The sequence below is a fragment of the Helicoverpa zea genome, chromosome 9 (genome assembly GCF_022581195.2).
Source record: "Helicoverpa zea isolate HzStark_Cry1AcR chromosome 9, ilHelZeax1.1, whole genome shotgun sequence".
In the NCBI taxonomy this organism is placed as follows: domain Eukaryota; kingdom Metazoa; phylum Arthropoda; class Insecta; order Lepidoptera; family Noctuidae; genus Helicoverpa; species Helicoverpa zea.
Window position 1 is genome coordinate 13,091,259 of NC_061460.1, and position 22,556 is coordinate 13,113,814.

The following is a 22,556-nucleotide window of genomic DNA, read 5'->3' on the forward strand; positions in this document are numbered from 1 at the left end:
TATTAAAACTGAAATGTAAATAATAAAATGAAACACACAGTTTGATGGCCAAATCTTGGTACCCCATTATTTATTGTATGGTATTTCCCATTTCACTTTAGTTTTGACTTGTAATTCAGAAACAATTAAAGATATAACCACTCTAACGTCCAGGCCGCGCGACCGTTTCTCTCTCTAACGTCCAGCCGCGCGCGGCGCGTATTTACAGAGTGAACATAGCCAAAACGCATCCATAGGAAACTGCTCGCTGATATTTTGTAATGCTGTTTTTTAATTTGTGATTTCAAAGTATACACGAATTTTGCGTACTGCTCGCGTATAATTCGTAGCTTAGACGTGCACATGCATCATTCCAATTTATACACGGTCAAATTTAACTATATAAAATTTATATTAGGTAAAGCATTAAATAAAAATGGCTTTGAATCTGACTTTGTTTATTAAAAATGCTAATTATACAAAAATGTATGTTGCCTTCTAAATTATTAAGTCAGCCACAATTAAAGAGCATCTAAATAATACTATCTTAGCCACTATAGTTATCTTCTAAGTAAACCACTCTAAATACAACTCAGCATGATGGTTATTTTTTAGCATCTTTTGTAGCAGGCATTCTAACAGTAAACTTCTAAAATACTATTAAATGACATCATAAAATATATTTAATTAGCTTCTAATTTTTAACTCAGTACGTTTAAAATGTAAGCAAGCAACATGCAGCAAGCATAGCTTCTGTCACGGCTCCGGTGCTGCGGGGCTCCGGCGGTCCCATGCGAGCTTATCGTCGCAGATGGTTTTCACGCTCACCACCGCAGCTTCGGCTTGCGGCTGAGGCTGGCCGGCAGAGCCGGCTAAAACTACCTGCGCTTCAGCTCGCAGGCCGCCTCGCCCCTCCGCGCCTACGCGGTTTTGAATTGCACTCTAGGGGTAGGGCAGACAAGACTACGTGGAGTCGGTTTTGCAGCGATTCGTTTTCGTCACTAACTTCAATTTTTAATACAATGTTTTTTAATTAAACGAGCATTATTAATATTTAAATATTATTAACATTAAATGCTAGGTCGTGTTTTAATCAAAATGGCGAGCATGCAACTGCTCGCGAATAGATTGGAATCGTAAAGTTTTTCGCGCCTATTCCAATGTATACACGCTTAGTTTGCATGCGGACTAGCACTGTATATTATGGAACAAAGCAAGATACTTTGGCCACTACAAAATATATGCGAGTATTTGCGTACTGCTGCTGTATACATCGGAAGACTTTGTATAAAAAGTGAATTCCAATCTATTCGCGACTAGTTTCACACGCTTGCGTACTAGCCATGTATATACTGTAAATACGCGCGCGCGGCACCCGAACCACGCGCGACTCGCAACTTCGTCGTAACAAAAAACCTATACAGCTACTGAACCGTAATGGCTAAAATAAAGAAAAAAATACGAAAAAAATGGTTAAAGAATACAGATCAAAGTTAATGATATTTTAAAATCGTTAGTTATAATCTTTGATACTAAAATCCGGGTTAAACATGATTTTAAGGAGAAAAAAACACATTTATTTCTACCATTTTAAAATATAAGGGACAACTGTTGCATATTTTATCAATAAAATATTTTCAGAACAAACTAGGCTTATTACCCTTTCTTCTGATGTATATTTGATTATATTCGGTTAATTCTAAGTATTTTAATTAAATCGAAACAAAACACTACTCTTCGTAATTTTACCGCGATGTCTCCCGCGCTCGAGAAGGCTATTACGAAATTTTCAATGAATTTAGTATATTTCTGTTTGAAAAATGTATTATTTTGCTTATTACGATATTAAATATAATATTTTAATGCAAAGTTTGTAAAATATGTATAAACAAAACTAAGATTGGCCTATGACCTTTACCGGACTTTTTTCGAAACAACAATCGTTTGAAGTTAAAATTAGACTAGATTTATCAGGTAAAACTGTGATATTTAAACATCATCGTAAAGCCCAAATCTTCTAGTTTATTTTGATGTATAACACTTGTAAAATAAATAAAACAAAACGACATAATAGTTGACACTTATAAAAACACTTAACGAAACGAACGTCAAACGCGTCAACTGAACTTAATTTTTTTTTTTTTTTGTCAATAGCTTGTTACACTACCATCTCTTATTTTTTCGTCGAACTATTTCATCAGCTATATAGATAATCTGTCAAAACTCAACAAATAATACCGTATTTTAAAATAGATGGAGTTAAACACAACTCGTCGCTTTGGATACTATAGTATCCATGGGCGTATGACGCTACTTTTTTCTTGGATACTGTACTATCCACGGACGTTAGAGTGGATAATGAATAAATACAAGTATGACGCTTTTAACATTTCACATATCGTCCATTTTCAGAGTACTTTACTGGTGAGGGCTCGAACAGTAACGCTGTAGGCGACTTCTCGCAGATGAACATGAGCTTTTTGTCACTGTTGATGTCGTCTAAATTACCAGATCGGATTATACTTGCGACGCGTCCCGTGTTTTCTGGCTGGCCAGGTTCCCAATAGTTATACACATCGTCTAGTCTATCGCCTGAAAGAGAACAGAGCATCTGTTAAGTTTTATAATTTTCTTTATATACGGTGACTTTCTCGATTAGTACTTGACTCGATAGTAACTTCAATGATTAACGTTTCAGAAATATGAAATCAAGTATTGCATGATCGTTAATACAAGGATTTACTTTATTTATTCACAGTTGTAAATAGCACAGAGGGAATATTATAAAACACTCGTATCACACAATTATTGTACTAAAAATAACAACTACTTATAAGGTTATTGGTATTTACCATTAACTGTAATCCAGTCAAGTGGATCGCCATATGCAAACAAGCCGATAAAGAATGCATCCCACTTGTCAACCTTGCCATCAGGGGGAGTAGGGAACATGTTTTTGATGACGAGAGCCTCTTCCTTATCATCGATGACGACCAAGTGGCCTCCCTCAGCAGCGCATATCTCATATGCATTGTGCCAAGTCGCCTTCTTATGATGGACCTTGTAGCAGCTACCTGTCTGCTTGTTGAGGTGGTATGCTGGAATCGCAAAGTAATTTAAAAATTCATAAGATGCGATGAAGAGCAGTTTGAAGTGTTTGTTTGAAGCACTCATTTTTAGTCTAGAACACTGGCTTAGGTCTGATAGTGATAACAGATATATATCTGATGGAAGTTCCGCAAATCGCGAAGTTGCAGAGCAATTTTTTGCCACTTTGTACTTACCGTCGTCAAAGGTGCCACATTTGTTCATGGTTCTGTTATCGAGCTTCCTATAGCATATGTAGGGAAGCGAGTCCTTGCATGAAGTGACATTCATGTATTGTGAGGGTCCATTGACGGTCGTAGTCAAGCAGAGCCCTGATACATCTGGGCTAGTTTGTAGAGCACAGTTTATTTTCATGTTAGACAACGGCACTCCTGTAACATGGAAACCATATAATGTATCGTACAGATAATAAGAACTGACTTGTTGCACGAAAGAAAGGAAGAGTAGAATAATGACGGCTTGATTTTCCTGAACAGTTTCCGATAAGGTGTAACAACTAACCTTCCACAGAAACAAAGTGATGACCAGAGTGCAAGTTATGTGTTCCCAGGAAGATCGGACCGTTAACTCCGTTTTGAGCCATTGTTGAGCGAATAGCATTCACTAGCCCCGCGTCTAGTGGAGACGCTAACACTGCGCCTGAAAACAAAATATAGTTCATTTTAATGTTGCTCAGTAAACTTCTATGTTGAGAAGAGGAACATTAAAAGGGAGAGGAACTACCTTCGTAGGTGCATTTCCGGAGAGCTTTCTCCCAAGAAGCGGGGAACGTGTGCAGCTTCAGCCAGCCCTCTGCTTCGGTGCTGAACAAGTACTGCGGCTTGCAGAGCTGGCTGTCTGTGTGGCAAACAATAAGAAAAACATTACTATATATATACGACGACGCTGGAACCAGAGTGATCTAGGGCACAATAGTATGTTTCTGAGAAAATGAAGGAAATAACATTCTTAGTTTTACAAAAAAAAATCACTTAGATCACTATGGCAGTTCACAAATTAATTTCTCAAGGAAAATAATACTGGGAAGCGCTTAGATCAGTATGGCCTGAAAGAATTATGATTTTTCCATGCAATTGTGTACAGCGACAACACACGCCACGGACAGGTCAAGGCATCGCCGCAACGCGCCGAGTCAGCAAAATTGCACTCGTCACCTGCCGTCGCCACTACTAGTGATGCTACACTGTGTCCCGCCCTCCCCGCGACCCCTGCCTTCGGGATGCCGACAAATGTAAGCACGTCTAGGCTTGGACGTGTTTACTCGGATGCCGTAAAGCGAGATCCCGTCCAACGGCCACCTGAAGCTACTGTGTCGATACAAAATCAGCCCGAAGGAACCCGAGGTACGGTACAAACTGTACCATGTAAAGGGAAAGCTGATGCAGATGGTTTCATCAAGGTGGAGAGAAGGAAGAAGAAGCCATCAAGCCGAAATCAATGCGGAACTGCGTTGACTGGTCCGAACATGCTGCTGCGCCCCGCAATACCGACGACGCAGCTGTATGTTACGCGTTTAAATCACTCCACGAAGGTCGAGGAGATCGTGGAGTATATACAAGTCAAGACGAACGACGTCAAGAAAATTGTATTTTCTATGGAGTCTAGTTGCCTGAATTAAAGGAATAAATAAATAAAATAAATAATTAAATGAAATATTTATGAGAACTCAAATTAGGTAATAATTTAGGTTTCCTCCATTAAAATTTTTCATTTTAGTCCAATCAATACGACTAAAACAAAAATTATGAGAAGTAAAATGTTTTAGGGTTTTTAAATAAAGTTTTGTCATGCGGATTCATTCATACCACCTAATCCGTAATAAGGACATGCTAATAAATTAATTATTAAAGATGCCTTTTTAATGGCCCTAAATAAGTCAAGGTATGAGAACAACTGAAAACCGACGCCAAGGAAAACTAGTCCGCAAACAGACTTTACAGTGGTGTTATAAGGAAATAGAGAACTATTCATATTATTCGGTAGGTATTGTTTTTTTCGGAGTCATCTGATGCTAAACGGACGAAAATTGTGTCTGCTGAACTTTAAGGGTCTGGAAAACCTGTAGTGCATTTGTATCGGAAGATGTTTCTTTTGGAAAAGTACCGTATGTCCATACTGCAGTTGGCGTTTTCTATCAAAGGTGAAAGTTGCTCTGAACGAGTATTGAAAAATGATTTTTTTATCTGACAAAACAAAGGGATTTGATGAATTCTAAAAGACATTATTGATTTTAGTCACCTCCAAAACATGTGATAGAACCAAAATACACTAAGAAAGTTTTCAAACGTTGTAGAAAATGTTGTAGTGTGGGGCTGCTCGCCACTGTTTAGTGTAAGACTCTTTAGAAAGGTATTTAAAAAAATAGGCGAACATATTTCAATACGAATACTATAATTTTTCAGAAACAAGCATATTGTTATAAGCTAAGCATAATTTATCGGTCATTAGGACTTTCCAAATTAGAAAAGTTCTGAAAAAGACTGCATGAGTAGTAATCAGTTAGTTTTACTACTCATGCAGTCTTTTTTAATTTATGACATAACTTTTGCTTTTACTTTTGATGAAGAAACTGGCTGTAAGTCACTTAATTCAGACAAATGTAATCGCATTTAGAAAGGTAGCTTTGTCACTAAATCATTTAGAAACCTAATTAGACAATTAGGCTACTGAATTAAGTCAAGTGTAATAAGCGATACTAGTTGAACAATATTATGTTACTCACCAGCTGCAATCAGCAAGTATGACAAACAAACTAGATATATCGTCAACATGTCAGTGGCTGCACGGGTACTGCAGGAATTATATTGTACAACTTACAATAACGAGCTTTTATATACCATTTTTGGAGGAAATTGATAAAAACATGGGCAAAGATAATAAACTGTAAACATTAATTCTGCTCCATAAAATATTTTCTGCACGATTTAATCAGGATGTTTACATTTACCGAACAAAACAAAATCTTACAACATTTTCGTTTTACCTATATTTCTTTACCGCTACATGGCGACTTTCAGTAGTATGAAGCTTCTGACTAACGGCCAGTTTCTTCATCAAACAGAAAAGTCAAAGTAATGTCTAAAGTAAAAGTAACGGTCAAATTCGTTTTTTCAAGGCTAAAGTGACAGCAAAACTAATAGAAAAAGCGAATTTGACCGTTACTTTTACTTTAGACATTACTTTGATTTTTACTTTTGATGAAGAAATTGGCTGTTAGAAATGAATACGAATTTAACATTCACAACAATAAAATATTCATCGCTGCTCATTTGTCTATAGAAACGCTGTATAAGTGACAAATTAAAACTTTGACGGAAGGCTCCAGGAATCGGTGTCTGGTGTTTATTTATTTACTAGCTGTTGCCCGCAACTTCGTCTGCGTGGGCAATATAGAATAGTCAAAATACTACTTATCCCGTAGGTGCATTCTTTCACGTGACAGTATAATTAGGATTAGCACTTAGCAGTCGCATAGATTCATTGATCAAGGTTGTGTTGTGGATGTGACCATTTATCTAAACAAAAGAAGTAAAGTTTGTGACGTTGTGAATATCTCTGGATCTAGTCAGCCAATTTGGAAAATTATTACGTATGGTGCGTAAGTAATTTTCACAGGAAACAGTTATAATCTATGTCTATATGCTTTGAGTCTGACAAAGCTGCCATTTGTACATTTTCTGCAGCTGCTGCGACTAATCAGAAGCCAGAAAGTCTGTCAGTCTTACCATGGATATCGGCTTGTGTAGTTGACTGGATTGAAGATAGGTAGATAGGTAGTCGCTCCAAGCAAAATATTGGTACTCAAACAGATTCGGTGACTGGAAGCCAACACCAACATAGTTGGGGAATAGCTGGATGGATGATAAAATGAGTCATCATCATCAGCAGGCGCATAGGGTAGGATAGTTTCACTACTGGGGAGAAACACTTGTATGACGGGGATTTTCTGTGCACTTACTCACTATGGTAAGGCTGACCCCACATTAGGCGTGCGCGATCCTCGGGCGTGTGAGTAGCGCGGGCGTCGCGAGCACGCTGCATGAACGTCGCGTTTTGCTGCCCTGCGGCATGTGTGAAGAGTGCAAGCGACGCGCTCGCGGCGAGCACGCGGCGCTCGAGTTGCGTTCTTACCCCTTCGCCTGCTATCCCCGCCGCCCGCTAAACGCCTTAGCAGTTAAACGTCAAGGAGAGCGGCGCGTGCGCGCCGCGAGCGCGCTGTAGGTAAATGCCGCAGGGCAGCAAAACGCGACGTTCATGCAGCGTGCTCGCGACGCCCGCGCTACTCACACGCCCGAGGATCGCGCACGCCTAATGTGGGGGAGGCCTAAGCCGGGACTCCACCGAAATGTTTGCATTAGTTCACGAATAGGCAAAATGTACGTATCTGTGAGAGTCCACTTCATGTTTTGGTACTTGAAACCTGCAGTTTTGCCAAGATTTTCAAAATGTACGCTTGCAATTTGTCATTTCTTGGTGGAGCCAGCAAATCGAAAGGAACATAAGTGTTGTATACTGTGCGTCACTACCGCACACCGGGAAAATTTCGCTCTTGCGGAGGACGTTTATATACCATATTTTGTGTCACCCAGGACGACAGTAAGTATCCACCGAAACGCTTTCAAAGATCTGATGAACGAACAAATCAGACCTGACTTGGTCACCTGGGGCCAATCAGAGCTCTATGAAGCGATCATATGCTTTGGCTCCTACTGTTATTGTGGTTTCTGAAAATTTATTCACCTCATTCAACGATGAATGTAATTCTGATGGTACTATTAAGAACACTTGCTTAGCGCAGAAGCTGACGTTGGCAGGTCGACTCTTTTGACTTCTCGAATAGGATACCATTGGTTTTTGTGCAATGCACACCTGCAATGCATGCTGGATTAGGATAGGATACAGGTGGATAGGATTTGCAACAGAGCACAATTCTGTCTTTGTGATTGAATGACATCAAACGTAGTTTTATATAAAAGGTGTTTTTTTAGACTTGGCTCGGGTCTTACTGAGACTGTTCGTAATCGTGACCAGTGTATTTGCGATCAGAAGTTGAAAGTAAGCATGTCTCTGGTATGCGACGCGCAATTTGTAAGTTTTCAGACGCATAAAGCATTTTACGTGTGTATGGTATTAAATCGAGAAAGCTCCCATTTCTTATCTGCACTTTGTATCTGGGCTTGTTCTTAAAGCTACAGAATCCTACATTACCTACCTACCTCACGCTTAGCAGCGCTTGCGAGAGACAGATACTCCTTTCTTCTAGGATTAAGTTAACATATTTTGCATCAGAAAAAATAATGGAGGTCTACTTAATACTACTCACTCAAAGTAATTTGTTTTAAGGCCACCACATTAGTGGAAGATAAGCTAAACTATGTTTATGAAAAAATCCTGATATGAACTCCATCTGTAACTTTAAATGATAATTAATTGTTATACTAAAGTCATCATTTTTGACATAATGTTCAAAAAATAATTTAGATGGCACCGTTTTAAATTTGGCTGAGAACTATTATTTTCCTTTCATCAAGGTAATAATTATAATTGGATTTTGATGTGGCTCGGCAAACTGACAAACACTATTGAAATGTCTATCGAAAAATTACACTACGTGTTAAAATATGGTGAATTACGGAAAATACACAACTCCATCTGTTGAAATAATAATCCTCTATAAAGAATGTATGGTAATATTGTCATTTACCACCTCTCTCCTTTGACAAATTTTATGTATTTTATTTAACACAGATTACCACAGATGGAGCTACTTTAACCTTGGCTAAACACAATTTTCATTTTTTTTTTCTTCCGAATATACTTATGAAGGTGTGATTTTCTGTGTAAAGGTTAATAATAGGCCGATCAACTAATATAAGTACAACATTCAAATGTACAGTTTTGACAAACAGATTGCGTGTCGTAATATTTTACATCTTGAATTCACAAAATTAATCATATCTTTTGATAGAGTGAATCGATTTCGATGAAACAAAAACTAAGTAATACCCCAAGTTACGTAGAATTTTTGTATGTAAGCATTGTTTGCATTGAATTCGTAGATTTTACGTGAATCCCGAACAAACAAACAGATAAACAGACAAACAGACAAAAATGACAAAAATGATGGAAATGGGTTCTGTTAGTTATCCTTTAACATGCTGGCTATTTTTTTTGCCAATTTCTTCAATGTACAAAAATTACTTTTCTACAGATTTATTATATGTATAGATTTATTTATTTATTTATTTAGGCACACCAACAACTTATTTACAAATACTTTCACATATATAAGTAAACTATTGTAATAAGTCCTGCGTAAATATGTTAATTACAGGTGCGCACAACGTTCAAATTAAAAATAACTTAAATTAAACTAAACCAAACTATGCATAACAAAAATAATAATAAAAAAAAAAGAAGAAGAATCGATAGAGGTAAATGACAAGGTACTATTCAAATTGGTCAATTTTGTGCAAAATTTAATTTATATGAGGCATTTACATTGCGCTTAAATTTATTATAGGAATCATGGAAAATGTCAAAATTGTCCGAGCTCCCGCACAAAGAGTTATATTCACTGCAAATTCGTGCCATAGGCGAGCGTTTACCAACATTGGTTCTGTAAAATGGAATGTGGAATGGTTTGGTGATTGGGTATCGCGGTATTCTGGTGGGAACAGCAAGTTTAATGTGATGAACTAATTCGCTACAATCTGTCTTTCCATTAATGAGTTTGTGTAAGAATTGAATGTCATGAATTTTGCGACGATTATGGAGAGTATTCATTTTAAAGAAATTTAGTCTTTGATAGTATGGGACCCTATGTGAAATTCCGGACGAGATATACGCCAGATGTCTGGTAAACGCTCGTTGGATACTCTCAATCCTCTGAGATTGCACAGCATATATGGGACTCCACACTTCAGAGGCAAATTCCAGATGACTTTGTACAAGACTATAATATAATATTTTTTTTGTCCGTATAAGACGAAACTCTTTGGTATTTCTTTTTATGAATCCTAACATCCGAGCTCCTTTTTTTGCTGCCGCATTAATATGTGAGGAAAAGGTTAATTTACTGTCTATAATAAGTGTTGACTGTGTTAATTTGGCCACCGACTTCTTGTAATTTTTTGTTGATTATTGTTATTTTTATATGTATTAGTTTATTCCTAAGTACTGTAATAATAAATTATTTATGTATTGTATTTTCTATGGGCTTAAGTTGCCTGATGTAGAGGAATAAACAAAACTATAGTAGGTACCTATATGTAAACAACTTTATCAAATCGGGCATCAAATATTCCATGCACCAGAATTAATGTTTACAGTATGTATATTATCATAGCATACCCATTTTTTTATCAATGACCTCCAAAGGTTATATAAAAGCCCGTTATTGCAAGTTGTAGTCATTCCTGCAGTACCCGTGCAAGCACTGACATGCTGACGATATATCTAGTTGGTTTGTCATACTTGCTGATTGCAGCTGGTAAGTAACATATTGTTCAACTAGTAATTAGTCGGTAATAGTGATAAGTTTGCCATTTCAAGTAGGAATATAGGTACCATGTACAGTCAACTTCAGGTCAATGGTAACAGTTTTACAGGAAAATCGTACTTATTACTATTGAGTTAAGGTGCGTGACAGTTACCACTGATGTGCAGTCTGCCGTACGTACCTGCAATATCTCAAAACTATTTATTTGCTTTAAGAAGACTATCTTAATTGTCATTCTAATTTGTTTTACGAGTATTATGTTCTTAAATTGATTATGAAGTGACGCTTTTTTTGTAATCGTATTTAAGCCGTAGATTATAATTTATTGAAGCATCGTGTTGTGTTTTCATTTTTGTCCCCCGATGAGCAAGTAAATCGTAGTGTATTTCTTATTGTTTGCCACACAGACGGCCAGCGCTGCAAGCCGCAGTACTTGTTCAGCGCCGAAGCAGAGGGCTGGCTGAAGCTGCACACGTACCCCGCTTCTTGGGAGAAAGCTCTCCGGAAATGCACCTACGAAGGTAGTTCCTCCCCCTCTTAATAATCCTCTTCTCAACACAGAACTTTACTGAGCAACAGTAAAATTAACTATATTTTGTTTTCAGGCGCAGTGTTAGCGTCTCCACTAGACGCGGGGCTAGTGAATGCTATTCGCTCAACAATAGCTCAAAACGGAGTTAACGGTCCGATCTTCCTGGGAACACATAACTTGCACTCCGGTGATCACTATGTTTCTGTGGAAGGTTAGAAGATATATTCTTTGTAACTGATTAGGAAAATCCAGAAGTTATAATTACTACTATACTCTTCCTTTCTTTTGTACAACGAGTCAGTTCTTATTATTTGTACGATAAATTATATGATTTGACTGTTGCAGGAGTGCCGTCGTCTGATATGGAAATAAACTGGGCTCCACAAACTAGCCCAGATGTATCAGGGCTCTGCCTGACTACGACCGTCAATGGACGTTCACAATACATGAATGTCACTTCATGCAAAGACTCGCTTCCCTACATATGCTATAGGAAGCTCGATAACAGAACCATGAACAAATGTGGCACTTTTGACGACGGTAATTACAAAGTGGCCAACAATTGCTCTGCAGCACATCTGCGGAGCTTTCATCAAAATTATGAAGTGATCATGCAAGGACTCGCTTCCCTACATATGCTATAGAAAGCTCAACAGTAATCGCTTGAACGAATGTGGCACCTTTGACAGAGGTAAGTACATCATAAACGCTGCAGCACTTATATTATCTATCGTCGGTCATCACTGACAGAACTCAACCAGTAGTATTCTAAACCTATCCGTGTATCGGACGATCGCTCACTCTTACTCTCTTACTCTTACTCTCAGCCGGTGCTGCTATGGTCGGTAGATGGCATACAATTTGGTATTGATGAATAAAAAACAATGTTTAGCGTTTCGACAATTTATTCAGCATTAGCATTAGCACAGCACATTCAACACGACACCACTTGCGATAAACTGAGGTAGGTACTCTTCGTGATAATGATGATGATTTATTGAATAAGTAATTGGTTTGGAGTGATCGCCGCTGCTCGAGTTTCTTAAACTTGATCTTGAACTTCGTGTCGTTTTATAAAATATGTTTCAGTTACTCTCAAATAATTTCAGCGTACCACCTCAACAAGCAGACAGGCAGCTGCTACAAGGTCCATCATAAGAAGGCGACTTGGCACAATGCGTATGAGATATGTGCTGCTGAGGGAGGTCACTTGGTCGTCATCGACGATAAGGAAGAGGCTCTCGTCATCAAAAACATGTTCCCTACTCCCCCTAATGGCAAGGTTGACAAGTGGGACGCATTCTTCATCGGCTTGTTTGCATATGGCGATCCACTTGAATGGATGACAGTTAACGGTAAATACCAATAACATAAGTGTTTATTCTTTTTAGTACAATAATTTTGTGATACGAGTGTTTTATAATATTCCCTCTGTGCTATTTACAACTGTGAATGAATAAAGTAAATCCTTGCATTAACGATCATGCAGTACTTGATTTCATATCAAGTTAATTTGCATTTCTGAAACGTTAATCATTGAAGTTACTATCGCAGCCTTTTCTCAGAGAAATGCCAAAATGTTTAGAGAGGATAATAGAAAAAGTCACCGTATATACAGAAAATTATAAAACTTAACAGATGCTCTGTTCTCTTTCAGGTGATAGACTAGACGATGTGTATAACTATTGGGAACCTGGCCAGCCAGAAAACACGGGACACTTCGGAAGTATAATCCGAACTGGTAATTTAGACGACATCAACAGTGACAAACTGCTCATGTTCGTCTGCGAGAAGTCGCCTACAGCGTTACTGTTCGAGCCCTCACCAGTACAGTACTCTGAAAATGGACGATATGTGAAGTGTTAAAAGCTTCATACTTGTATTTATTTATCTTGAATTTTCTCTGAACAAAAGTGAAGTGGGAAATAGAGTACATACCACGATTTTGTCCATCAAACTTGTGTTTTTTTTTTATTGAACATCGTTATTTCATTTAATACACTCACAACAACGTGGCTTTTAATTGATTACAAAAATCCGTCTTTTGTAGCAAGATTCTAGGGCTGCCAGGCATCACTTGTTTTGTTTGAAATATAAAATGAGATCATAATAATTATTGTATACTTGCTGCCATGTACCGAGGGAAACTATGTTACTATTATTAATGAAGAAATAGATAATAGAATTTAAAAAAGTCGTGGTAGCCTGGTGGGTAAAGAACCAACCTCTCGAGTATGAGGGAGTGGGTTCGATTCCAGTTCAGGCAAGTACCAATGCAACTTTTCTAAGTTTTTTTGTAGTTTCTAGGTATACGTATGGCTGATAAAACGGTGAAGGAAAACATCAACCGGAACTATATAGTCTGAAATCACCAACCCGCATTGAGCAAGCGTGGTGATTAACGCCCAATTCTTCTCCGTGTGAGAGGAGGCCTGTGCCCAGCAGTGGGACGATAAAAAGGCTGTAACATTAACAGATAATACAATTAAGCAAACATTAAGGTATGACTACTCGTAAGAGCGCAATCAGCGGATACTCTTTTTCCCAAATCCTATAGTCAAACGTCACTCTAATTGCACGGTTCCAAAAATTTGGTCTCATGGTGCCGGGAAGAAACTCCATGGACACTCTTTTAAAGAACACACGTTCACAAGGGCTCTTCTACATAACGATAGTAAGCTGATAAAGTTATATAATGCAAAGGCATGGTAAACCGCAACTCTATACAATACAAGAAAAAAATAGGTGCAAAAGCGATCAGGATTTATCTAACTTATTATGAAAGAGAATCCCGTTCTTGAAGTTCTTAATTCCATTGACCACTGATAATTAAATTTATTATTTTAGGATACGATTGGACAATTTATAAGAGCTCCTTTGGGAAAAGTCAATTAGTGTCGATAATTTTTTAATAACAATATTTCTTAACATTGTTATAAACTTTACTTAAAATTTTACGATCAGAGCCAACTAGCATCCAATCAGTTCCAATCAATATTATGAGAAAAAAATATATTTCTGTGAAAAAAGAGGTGTCTGTCGGCCCTGGATCTAAGTCCATAAACACTAATAAACAGGCATGTGCACCGGGTTTTGTCGAAAATTATATTATCTTTATTTATACATTGCCCTAAACTTAGATTTGTTATCGGCGGCGTTTACCCGGAGGTCTGTATATAAACATCAGTCATCTGCAGTTGAAGGCATTCCTTCTGTACCCGTGGGGACATCGACATGATTACTTTATATTTAGTTTGTTTGTCATTCCTATTGATTGCCACTGGTAAGTAAGTTGTTTATATACTTTTTTTTTCAAAGGCCTTAATTGTTTCCTTTGTAGTAGTATTCTTGTGAAATACTGTGCTAAATACTGTTCAACTATGTATAAAAACAGTCGACCCTTCAGTTGCCCTGTAAGAAAATAATTATTGTGGTTTGTGCGACTCATAGAATTACGCAAAGCGTTGACATAATTTCAAGTCTCTTAACCATTCATTCAGTTTGTTGACGTTAAGTAGGTTCTTGCCTTGTTGTGTCCTGTGCGAATATTCGATCACGTCTCATTGAACAGATAGCGTGCTCAGCAAGCCGCAGTACTTGTTCAGCTACGAGGCGGAGGGCTGGCTGAAGCTGCACAAGTTCCCGGCCACCTGGGAACAAGCCTTCCTCAGATGTCACTACGAGGGTATGTGTTTAGCATTTAACGTGTCCTGCTACTAATTGATTGACGTCATCTAAATTCGTCTGGCTTTGCCAATTACCGGTCCTTCCAATTGAAACTATTCGTTGGAGGCAAGTGTAAGAATGTTGCGTCATGTAAAGAATCCTAAAATTCATTTGTTCGTTTATTCGTTCGGTGTGTTCGGTTTAGATAAATGTATGTATGTTGTAAAGAGCAATCTGTGAGATTTGATCTGTGCGACCTCGTTATCATATTGTAGTTGGGTATTTACAAATTGCGAATTAAAGTTTATCTCCCGGAGTAAAATTATTTGCTTTTTCCTGTTAAAAATAAACCAGAAGTTAACCTAAAAAGCAATCAAATAAGAAATCATAGCATTATTGTTTCACGAGATATAATTGTTATTAACAACCGCACATCTCGATCGATCATAAGAATTATAAAATGCAGTAAAATTAACAATTGACTTTTTCAGGCGCAGTGTTAGCGTCTCCACTAGATTTGCGTCTAGTGCACGCTCTTCGTTCAACAATGGCTCAGAACGGAGTTCACGGCCATATCTTCCTTGGAACACATAACTCGCACTCTGGTGATGACTTTGTTTCAGTAGAAGGTAAGTAGAGAAACCTTTTTGATTTCACAAACTTTCCTTCTTCTTCGCCATAATTCCAGTTCACACATCTTTACCCTAGATAACAAGATAGTTCTTATTATAGACTGATTTCTCTGTTACAGGGGTGCCGATGTCTGACATGGAAATAAACTGGGCTCCACAAACTAACCCAGATGTATCAGGGCTCTGCCTGACCATGGCCATCAATGGACCTTCACATTACATGAATGTCACTTCATGCAAAGACTCGCTTCCCTACATATGCTATAGGAAGCTCGATAATAGTACCATGAACGAATGTGGCACCTTCGACGATGGTAAGTACAAAGAAAGTGGCTAAACAATTGCTCTGCAGCAGATCTGCGGAGCTTCCATCACATAAGCATCTGTTGTCACTATCAGAACTAAGCCAGTGTTCTAGACTAAGAATGAGTGCTCACACGCACTCACCATACAAAACTCTTCGTGAAAAAGATATTTTGATTCAAAATAAGCGGCAAATTAGTTCTCGCTGCTCTTTATCGCATCTTAATAATTTATTTCTTTTCAATTTCAGCATATCACCTGAACAAGCGCACAGGCAGCTGTTACAAGGTCCACTTTGATAAGAAAACTTGGTACCATGCGTATGAGATATGCGCTGCTGAGGGGGGCCACTTGGTCGTCATCAACAACAAAGAAGAGGCTCTCGTCATCAAAGACATGTTTCCAGTTCTTCCCAGTGACAAGATTAACAAATGGGAACAATTCCACATCGGCATGCGAGCATATGGCAACCAGCGTACATGGGTGACGCTTAACGGTAATTCTTATAATGGATCCTTTTAACACTTACAACTTGAGATACGAGTTTCTGACGTTCTGTTCTCTTTCAGGTGATAGACTAGAAGATGTGTTTAACGACTGGGATCCCGGACAGCCAGATAATATGAGTGGCAAACAGCATCACGTAACTTTTATTCGAGCTGGCACTTTAGACGACGGCAACTCTGAGACGAAAGCCAAGTTCGTCTGCGAGAAGTCACCCAAAGTAGAACTATTTGAGCCCTCACCTTTACAATACTCTGAAATATCTGGGAAAGCCGAAAGATATAAATAACTTCTCTGTAATTGTCGGTAGGTTTGGAAGACAGAACTAAAGCGAAACGAGAAATAGATAACCGAGTTCCTGTCCCTCATCATCTTTTCGTTATCACTTCATCATCATATAACCATCATTTACAAATAAAAACATATCCTAAATAGACAGTATTGCCACACGTTGCTGGTCAGCTGAACACACAACTCTTAAGTTCTGTCTCTTTATGTATTATGATGTCTTACCTTATAACCTATGAATTATCTTACAACTTATATAATAAAACATTTGAATTTGTAAATGTGAGCAAATTTTATTACACTTTTGTAGAGATGTAAATTACTTTCATGTCAATAGAGAGTGATCTAAGTTTTGTACTCCAATCCTGGGCAACCAAAAGAGCTACATCATCAACAAGGTGTTTATGAGTACCCAAGGATATTTTGTCTCAAAACCCGTGGCTACCTGATGTCAGAAAATAGGTGGCGGAACATCTGGAGCTCAGTCACGTTATGTCGTTCATACCGACTATTACTTCAATAACAGTATCTCTGACTCCATTTTAAAAGTCATACGGAGCGTTTGAAGAAACCTTGGCAGTTATATAACTAGAATAGAAAACTGGCAGCCCACATGATAGAAAGTTTATTATTAAAATAACAAGCCATTATATCCGATAGCTTTGACGAATAAAGTAAGGAACTTAAGTAATGTCATCTGGTTTCAGGCAGAGACTAGTGAAAAAGGGACGGTATTGCTAAAAACACTAGATGCTAAAAGAAATTATGATTAAATTAAACCAAACTTATATTATACGAATTTCAGCTTAGTGACATAACAACAACTTAACGTAACTTAAACTTAAGTGTTTTTAACCTTTCAACTGCAGTAAACATGACCAAGAACAAAAAATAAGCTAACAGGATAAAGCTTGTGGCACATTATAGCAGCACCGCAACAGCACGGCTGCAGCACGGCGTCGCCTCGAATTAAGACTACGGCTAGCTGCCAGCGCGCCAACCACGCGCTGTAAGCTCGCCGTCGGCGCGCCGTCCGCTCGCCGTCGGCGCGCCGTCCACTCGCCGTCGGCGCGCCGGCCGCGAGGTGTAAGCTTGCTGTCACCGCAAACTCAATATTATTTTAAGACGATTATGATTGAACACGACGTAATGACGTTGTTTCGCTGCCGGCTCGGAGTCGGCGCGCAATTAGCACGCCGTCGGCGCGCTGTACGCATGAGGACCGCTCGCTTGCAGCACGCGGGCGGCGAGTCGAGTTGTGTGGAAGCGGCAAGCACGCTGACTGCTCGCCGTTGGCTTTTTCATATTGACATTACGAAATATATTATAATAGACACGATTTAATGCTCTAAATTGAATGACAACTTAAATGCTGGTGTGGAGCCGTGCTGTTGCGGTGCCGCTATAATGTGCCATAACCTTTAGTCCGTAAGAACTAACGAATCAAACTCCATCCTGTGATGTAGAACTGAATTCAATAGAATATCTTAAAGACTCAAACTTAAAATAACTTCTATTCTTCCACTAATTGCAAACAGACACTAATTAATGCACTTTTCACAATATTTATCTTCATTAGGTGCTATGTACGGCAGTAGAATGCGCTCAGGTTTCTCTAGAGAAAATCCGGGAGGATTATTTGGGGGCTTCATGGATCTGAAAATATACAATAATGGATTTTATAATGTGAAAAATAATATTTGCCCATAGCCCAAGTCCCACTTTAAAATTGTAATGTTCTATGGTAACTGTTTCCTACAATCACAAAACTTTAACTAGCCATACTGGTACTCACTTTGGATGTTGTGAATCCCATCTCTTCATCTCAGCCAGCATGAGTTTTAGGCTTTTATCCTGATTTATCTTGTTGGATGAATGTGCTCGACTCTTGGAGCTGGACCGGGGAACCAAATTTGGAACCCGATGCACTCTTGCAACTGTAAATAAAGACTTTAAATAAATAACCCGATTCCCGAATAACAACTTTTTGACCCTTGGAACTTTTTTATGTTTTGGGAGTATTAAAGCTCATATGAACGCTGTACAACATTCTTGTGACGTGACTCTGTCCCTGCGGGGTTCCCGAAGCAAAACGGACCTTTAAAGCTACAAATAGAAAGTTCATTCCTTTTTTAAATTCCGGCAACTTTTTTGACAACGCAAAGCGGGTATATATGGGTGGCTCTAACCGCTTATGAAAAGGTCTTCAAGTTTTAAAATAAATTGGTATTATATTGTTAGGAACGTGTTACAAGAACCCGACCTGTCTCTGGCCGTGTCAAATTCCCACTTTTCCGTTACCAATCTCCCACCCAATTCTGTATAAAAAAAAAAAAAATAAACTTTCCCAAATCTCGAGCACAATAATACAATCGTGTGTGGAACAATGCTTGTCTAATTACACGGAGTTGGCTGAAGCGTCCATGGTGCGGCGTTCCAGTTTCCTGGTAATCAAGGGTAGCACTCCGGCCGAGACTCGACCATTGCATCACTGTGTCTATTGACGAAGAAATACCAGGACTTAAAGACCTTGGATAAGGAGAGCTTTTCATGACCAAATTCTTAAAACTCGTCTAAATACAGGAATGAATGTTATTCAGTGCACAAACTTTGTCAACTTATAGTTAAATAAGTTTTATAGATACGTATATTTACGTACGTATATGAAAAAAATAGTTATTGAGAGCGATTTGATGACCGTTTCATGATTTTGTAACCGATTGTACCTGTTTATTGATTCGGAACCTTAAAATTCATTACTGTATTGTCCGGTATTTTTTGAATTTAAAGTCTTACTAAAGGTGTATCAGGTTGCACGGGTAACTGGGTTGAGGAGATCACATAAGTAATCGATCCGATAAAGACCGGTAGGCGACACCAACATGTAATTTGTCTTTACAATTTAATGCTTCTAACCTTTGATATGAAATTATACATACATCAAATAAATAGTATTTAAATTATGTTTTCATATAAAGATAATGCACAAATTATTGACGAAAGACTATGTCAACAAACTACGTCAGGAGTAGGCAACGTGTAATTATCTCAATAAATATCTCTTATGTAAATAAATATCAAATGAATAGGATAATTTATGAACAATTTGATAACGTTCTATTATAACGTTAAATATTGCAGTTCCCTGGGGTTTAACAAAGAAAGCAGTTTCCGAAATAAGATGACCTGTTTCTTTACATTTACATTTTCGTGACATTCCATTAATGTTTGAGGGAAACTGACCATCAAAAAGCGAAAATATAAAATAATGAATACTTTTAAAAAGTTTCCATATCCTGTAGTCGCGAGTCTAAGAGCCCGGACGCAGCATGCAGTCTCCAAGATGGGCCGTGCATATTTTAAACACCATTAACCCTTGCCGTTCACTAAAGACCTATTCCAAAGCTGCCCTACATTCGCACTTCAACACAACCTATTACAAACCTTATTACAATGACCAAGAGTCTAAAATACTTTGAACCATCGAGGGCAGTTCTGACGATCTGAAAGTGGAAGATGGTGTGGAGTCACGTTGCATGCATGTTAAGTCAAGATTCTTATTGATTTTGCATACATGAATGGATTAATTCAGTCAGATTCGCAAGCTTTGTATAGGTGGGAACGTATGTCGTCAATGTATGGTATCCAATTGGTTCATTCTCTGTTCGGGTGTAGTTTGAACTTAAAGATTCTTCTTTTCTGGTTATTTTTGGATTCAACAAGCGACTTCAGTTTTTATTTTCGCACTAGATTTTACTTGCGATCTAGGTTTCACTACCGGAAAAAGCCTATTGTGGTTTCGGTATAGGATCTCAATCGGTTCAGCTGTTTTGGCTGTTCCGCAAAACAAAATAAGACAAAGACTCACTTTCGCACTTACAATATTATATATGTGTAAAGGTTTTTAACCGCTGAAAATATTTCAGTATAACTTTTTTAAATATGCTGAAAAAATAAGTACATTTATTGCCGCTCTCAAAAATAACAATTATTTTCTAGGATTATTAAATTCTCTCTTATTAAGGATCGAGTAACAGTTTCATAACGGAGTTTTGATTACGAACGCTAGTAGTATTCAGTATTCGGATTAAAATACAGTGAGAACTGATATTAATAATGAATAGTTGTAGCAATCCCGGAGTATGTTTACACACTGGTCGCTTGTGGAAGCTTGTCTAAGCTTCCACCAGCGATGTCGCACGCGCCTCGTGGGAACTTCCCCGATAAATCGGTCCAGTCTGAGAAAACCGAGCTTTAAATATTATAGATTTGCCATAAAGTTATTCCTTATCGAGTATGCATTGGAACATTTTAAACATACTAGATATAAAAGTGTAAACATAATGTAACCTGGTTTTTTTCCTGGAGGCCAATCGTCCGGTTTATTTTGGCTATACTCATCGTATTTTGTTACAAGCTCGCATGGTTTTATGACTGCCTTGGTAGCCAATGCGTGGTTCATCAGCTCTCCTGCCAAAATGCAAGAAACTTTGTTTGAGATGATCCCCTAACAAGCTGCCACCTTACAGCTTTCAGTATTAAGGAGACCAGGGAGACAAGGGAACAGGAGAAGGGAAAGATGAGCGAAGATGCCTTAATACATATAGGTCAGGCACCTTGTTATAGTCGTTACGGGTAGTCAGAAGCCAGTAAGTCTGACACCAGTCTAAAGAAGGGGTATTGGGTTGTCCGGGTACCTGGGTTAAGGAGGTCAGATAGGGCAGTCGCTCCGTGTAAAGCGCTGGTACTTAGCTAAATACGGTTAGACTGGAAGCTGACCCCAACATAGTTGAGAAAAAGGCTCGGAGGATGATGATGAGGCACCTTGTTATAGCGAAGCATACGGGCTTCTTTAGACACCTGATACGATTGATGAAGATAGAGATTGGTAATGATTGATTGGTAATCTGGTTTTTAATAAATGGATGGGTTAAAAAGAAGATGTACGAGGGAGGAGCCAGTAACGTTTCTCGTCCCAGGAACACCCGCATGATGACACTACTTTAAGATCGCGGAGAGTGTTCCTTATGACATTTCTGTTGTCATTTTATTCTCCATGGTCAGGACCGAGGATATTAGAAGCGCTTACGACCACGAGACCACTGGGTAGACTTGTAAAGCTAGAAATCTAAACTTCGGAAAATAGGGCCTACCATTCTTCAGCCAATCGAGGGACATCATAGTGATTGGTGTCAACCCGTATCCTCCACTCGATCCGGACGAGGCCGTAGAGGAGGCGGTCTCAGAAGATGTCATATTGGTTGAGGATTCCTTCTGAAACAGGTATTTACAGAAAAAAACATTTTTCCATGAAATAAAGCCGACAACAACTAATATGGCATGAAAACGAAGGATAGAAGAAACCTTTACTTGAAGGAGCCACTAATTTAATACAGCGGATTCATAGTTTCATCAAGTTTGTAAATTATTACATGCAATGATGTCCTATAAATTACTGAACTAGCATTATATGAACTATGTAGTATATTAATTTGCCACGCTTTACATACCGTGACACTTTCCTTGTTAGCCTTTACTTTCAACGAACTCAACTCTGGGTGATCATTGATGAACTTCCAGAAGTCAACACATTTTTTCTGCATGAAATCATCATCATCAACTCCTGGATTGAAATCGATTCGCAAAACCTGTGGTCTCAAAGGTTCTCCACAATCTCTTATGTTCACACCTGAAACATCTTTATAATCTCTATCGGATTCTGCTTTGATATTATCACTGTCAGTATCAATTTGTGTGCGCAGAAATCCACAAAAGCTGGGTCTGGAAAATTCTTTTTTTTTGTCTGTTGAAGATGAAGCATGGGACCGTTCAGTTTTATTAAGGTTGTGTGTTTCATGAGGGCTGTCAGGCTTTTCGGTATTTTCAGATTCTGTGTTTGGATGAGTATTCTCAACTTCCGTGTTTACATGTATAGTTTCAAGTTCTGAGCTTGGATGTGTATAATCAGTTTCTGTGTTTGTATATGTATTTTCACTGGACATTATTAAACTGGCCATTATCAATTGTAGATATTCAATTTTTG

General features: G+C 38.3%; 4 protein-coding genes across 4 annotated transcripts; 2 read left to right on the forward strand and 2 right to left on the reverse strand.

Moving 5' to 3' along the window:
- Positions 1-1,388: 1,388 nt before the first annotated feature.
- On the reverse strand, positions 1,389-6,029 carry LOC124633521 (killer cell lectin-like receptor subfamily B member 1A). The gene is made up of 6 exons (XM_047168772.1): positions 5,810-6,029; positions 3,811-3,924; positions 3,589-3,726; positions 3,264-3,458; positions 2,832-3,077; positions 1,389-2,571 (listed from the first exon to the last, which is right to left on the reverse strand). The coding sequence occupies exons 1-6, from the start codon at positions 5,856-5,858 to the stop codon at positions 2,363-2,365; spliced, it is 951 nt and encodes a 316-aa protein (XP_047024728.1). The 5' UTR covers positions 5,859-6,029; the 3' UTR covers positions 1,389-2,362.
- Positions 6,030-10,440: 4,411 nt separating this feature from the next.
- LOC124633468 (secretory phospholipase A2 receptor-like) lies at positions 10,441-13,077 on the forward strand. The gene is made up of 6 exons (XM_047168697.1): positions 10,441-10,579; positions 10,996-11,109; positions 11,194-11,331; positions 11,466-11,660; positions 12,230-12,475; positions 12,778-13,077. The coding sequence occupies exons 1-6, from the start codon at positions 10,531-10,533 to the stop codon at positions 12,984-12,986; spliced, it is 951 nt and encodes a 316-aa protein (XP_047024653.1). The 5' UTR covers positions 10,441-10,530; the 3' UTR covers positions 12,987-13,077.
- Positions 13,078-14,129: 1,052 nt separating this feature from the next.
- On the forward strand, positions 14,130-16,794 carry LOC124633466 (secretory phospholipase A2 receptor-like). The gene is made up of 6 exons (XM_047168696.1): positions 14,130-14,403; positions 14,692-14,805; positions 15,278-15,415; positions 15,538-15,732; positions 15,972-16,217; positions 16,291-16,794. Exons 1-6 carry the CDS (start codon positions 14,355-14,357, stop codon positions 16,512-16,514), a joined length of 966 nt encoding a protein of 321 aa, XP_047024652.1. The 5' UTR covers positions 14,130-14,354; the 3' UTR covers positions 16,515-16,794.
- A 1,245-nt stretch (positions 16,795-18,039) lies between these two features.
- On the reverse strand, positions 18,040-22,530 carry LOC124633423. Its single transcript, XM_047168636.1, has 5 exons — positions 22,024-22,530; positions 21,667-21,787; positions 20,864-20,983; positions 18,309-18,450; positions 18,040-18,169 (listed from the first exon to the last, which is right to left on the reverse strand). The coding sequence occupies exons 1-5, from the start codon at positions 22,528-22,530 to the stop codon at positions 18,055-18,057; spliced, it is 1,005 nt and encodes a 334-aa protein (XP_047024592.1). The 3' UTR covers positions 18,040-18,054.
- Positions 22,531-22,556: the final 26 nt, after the last annotated feature.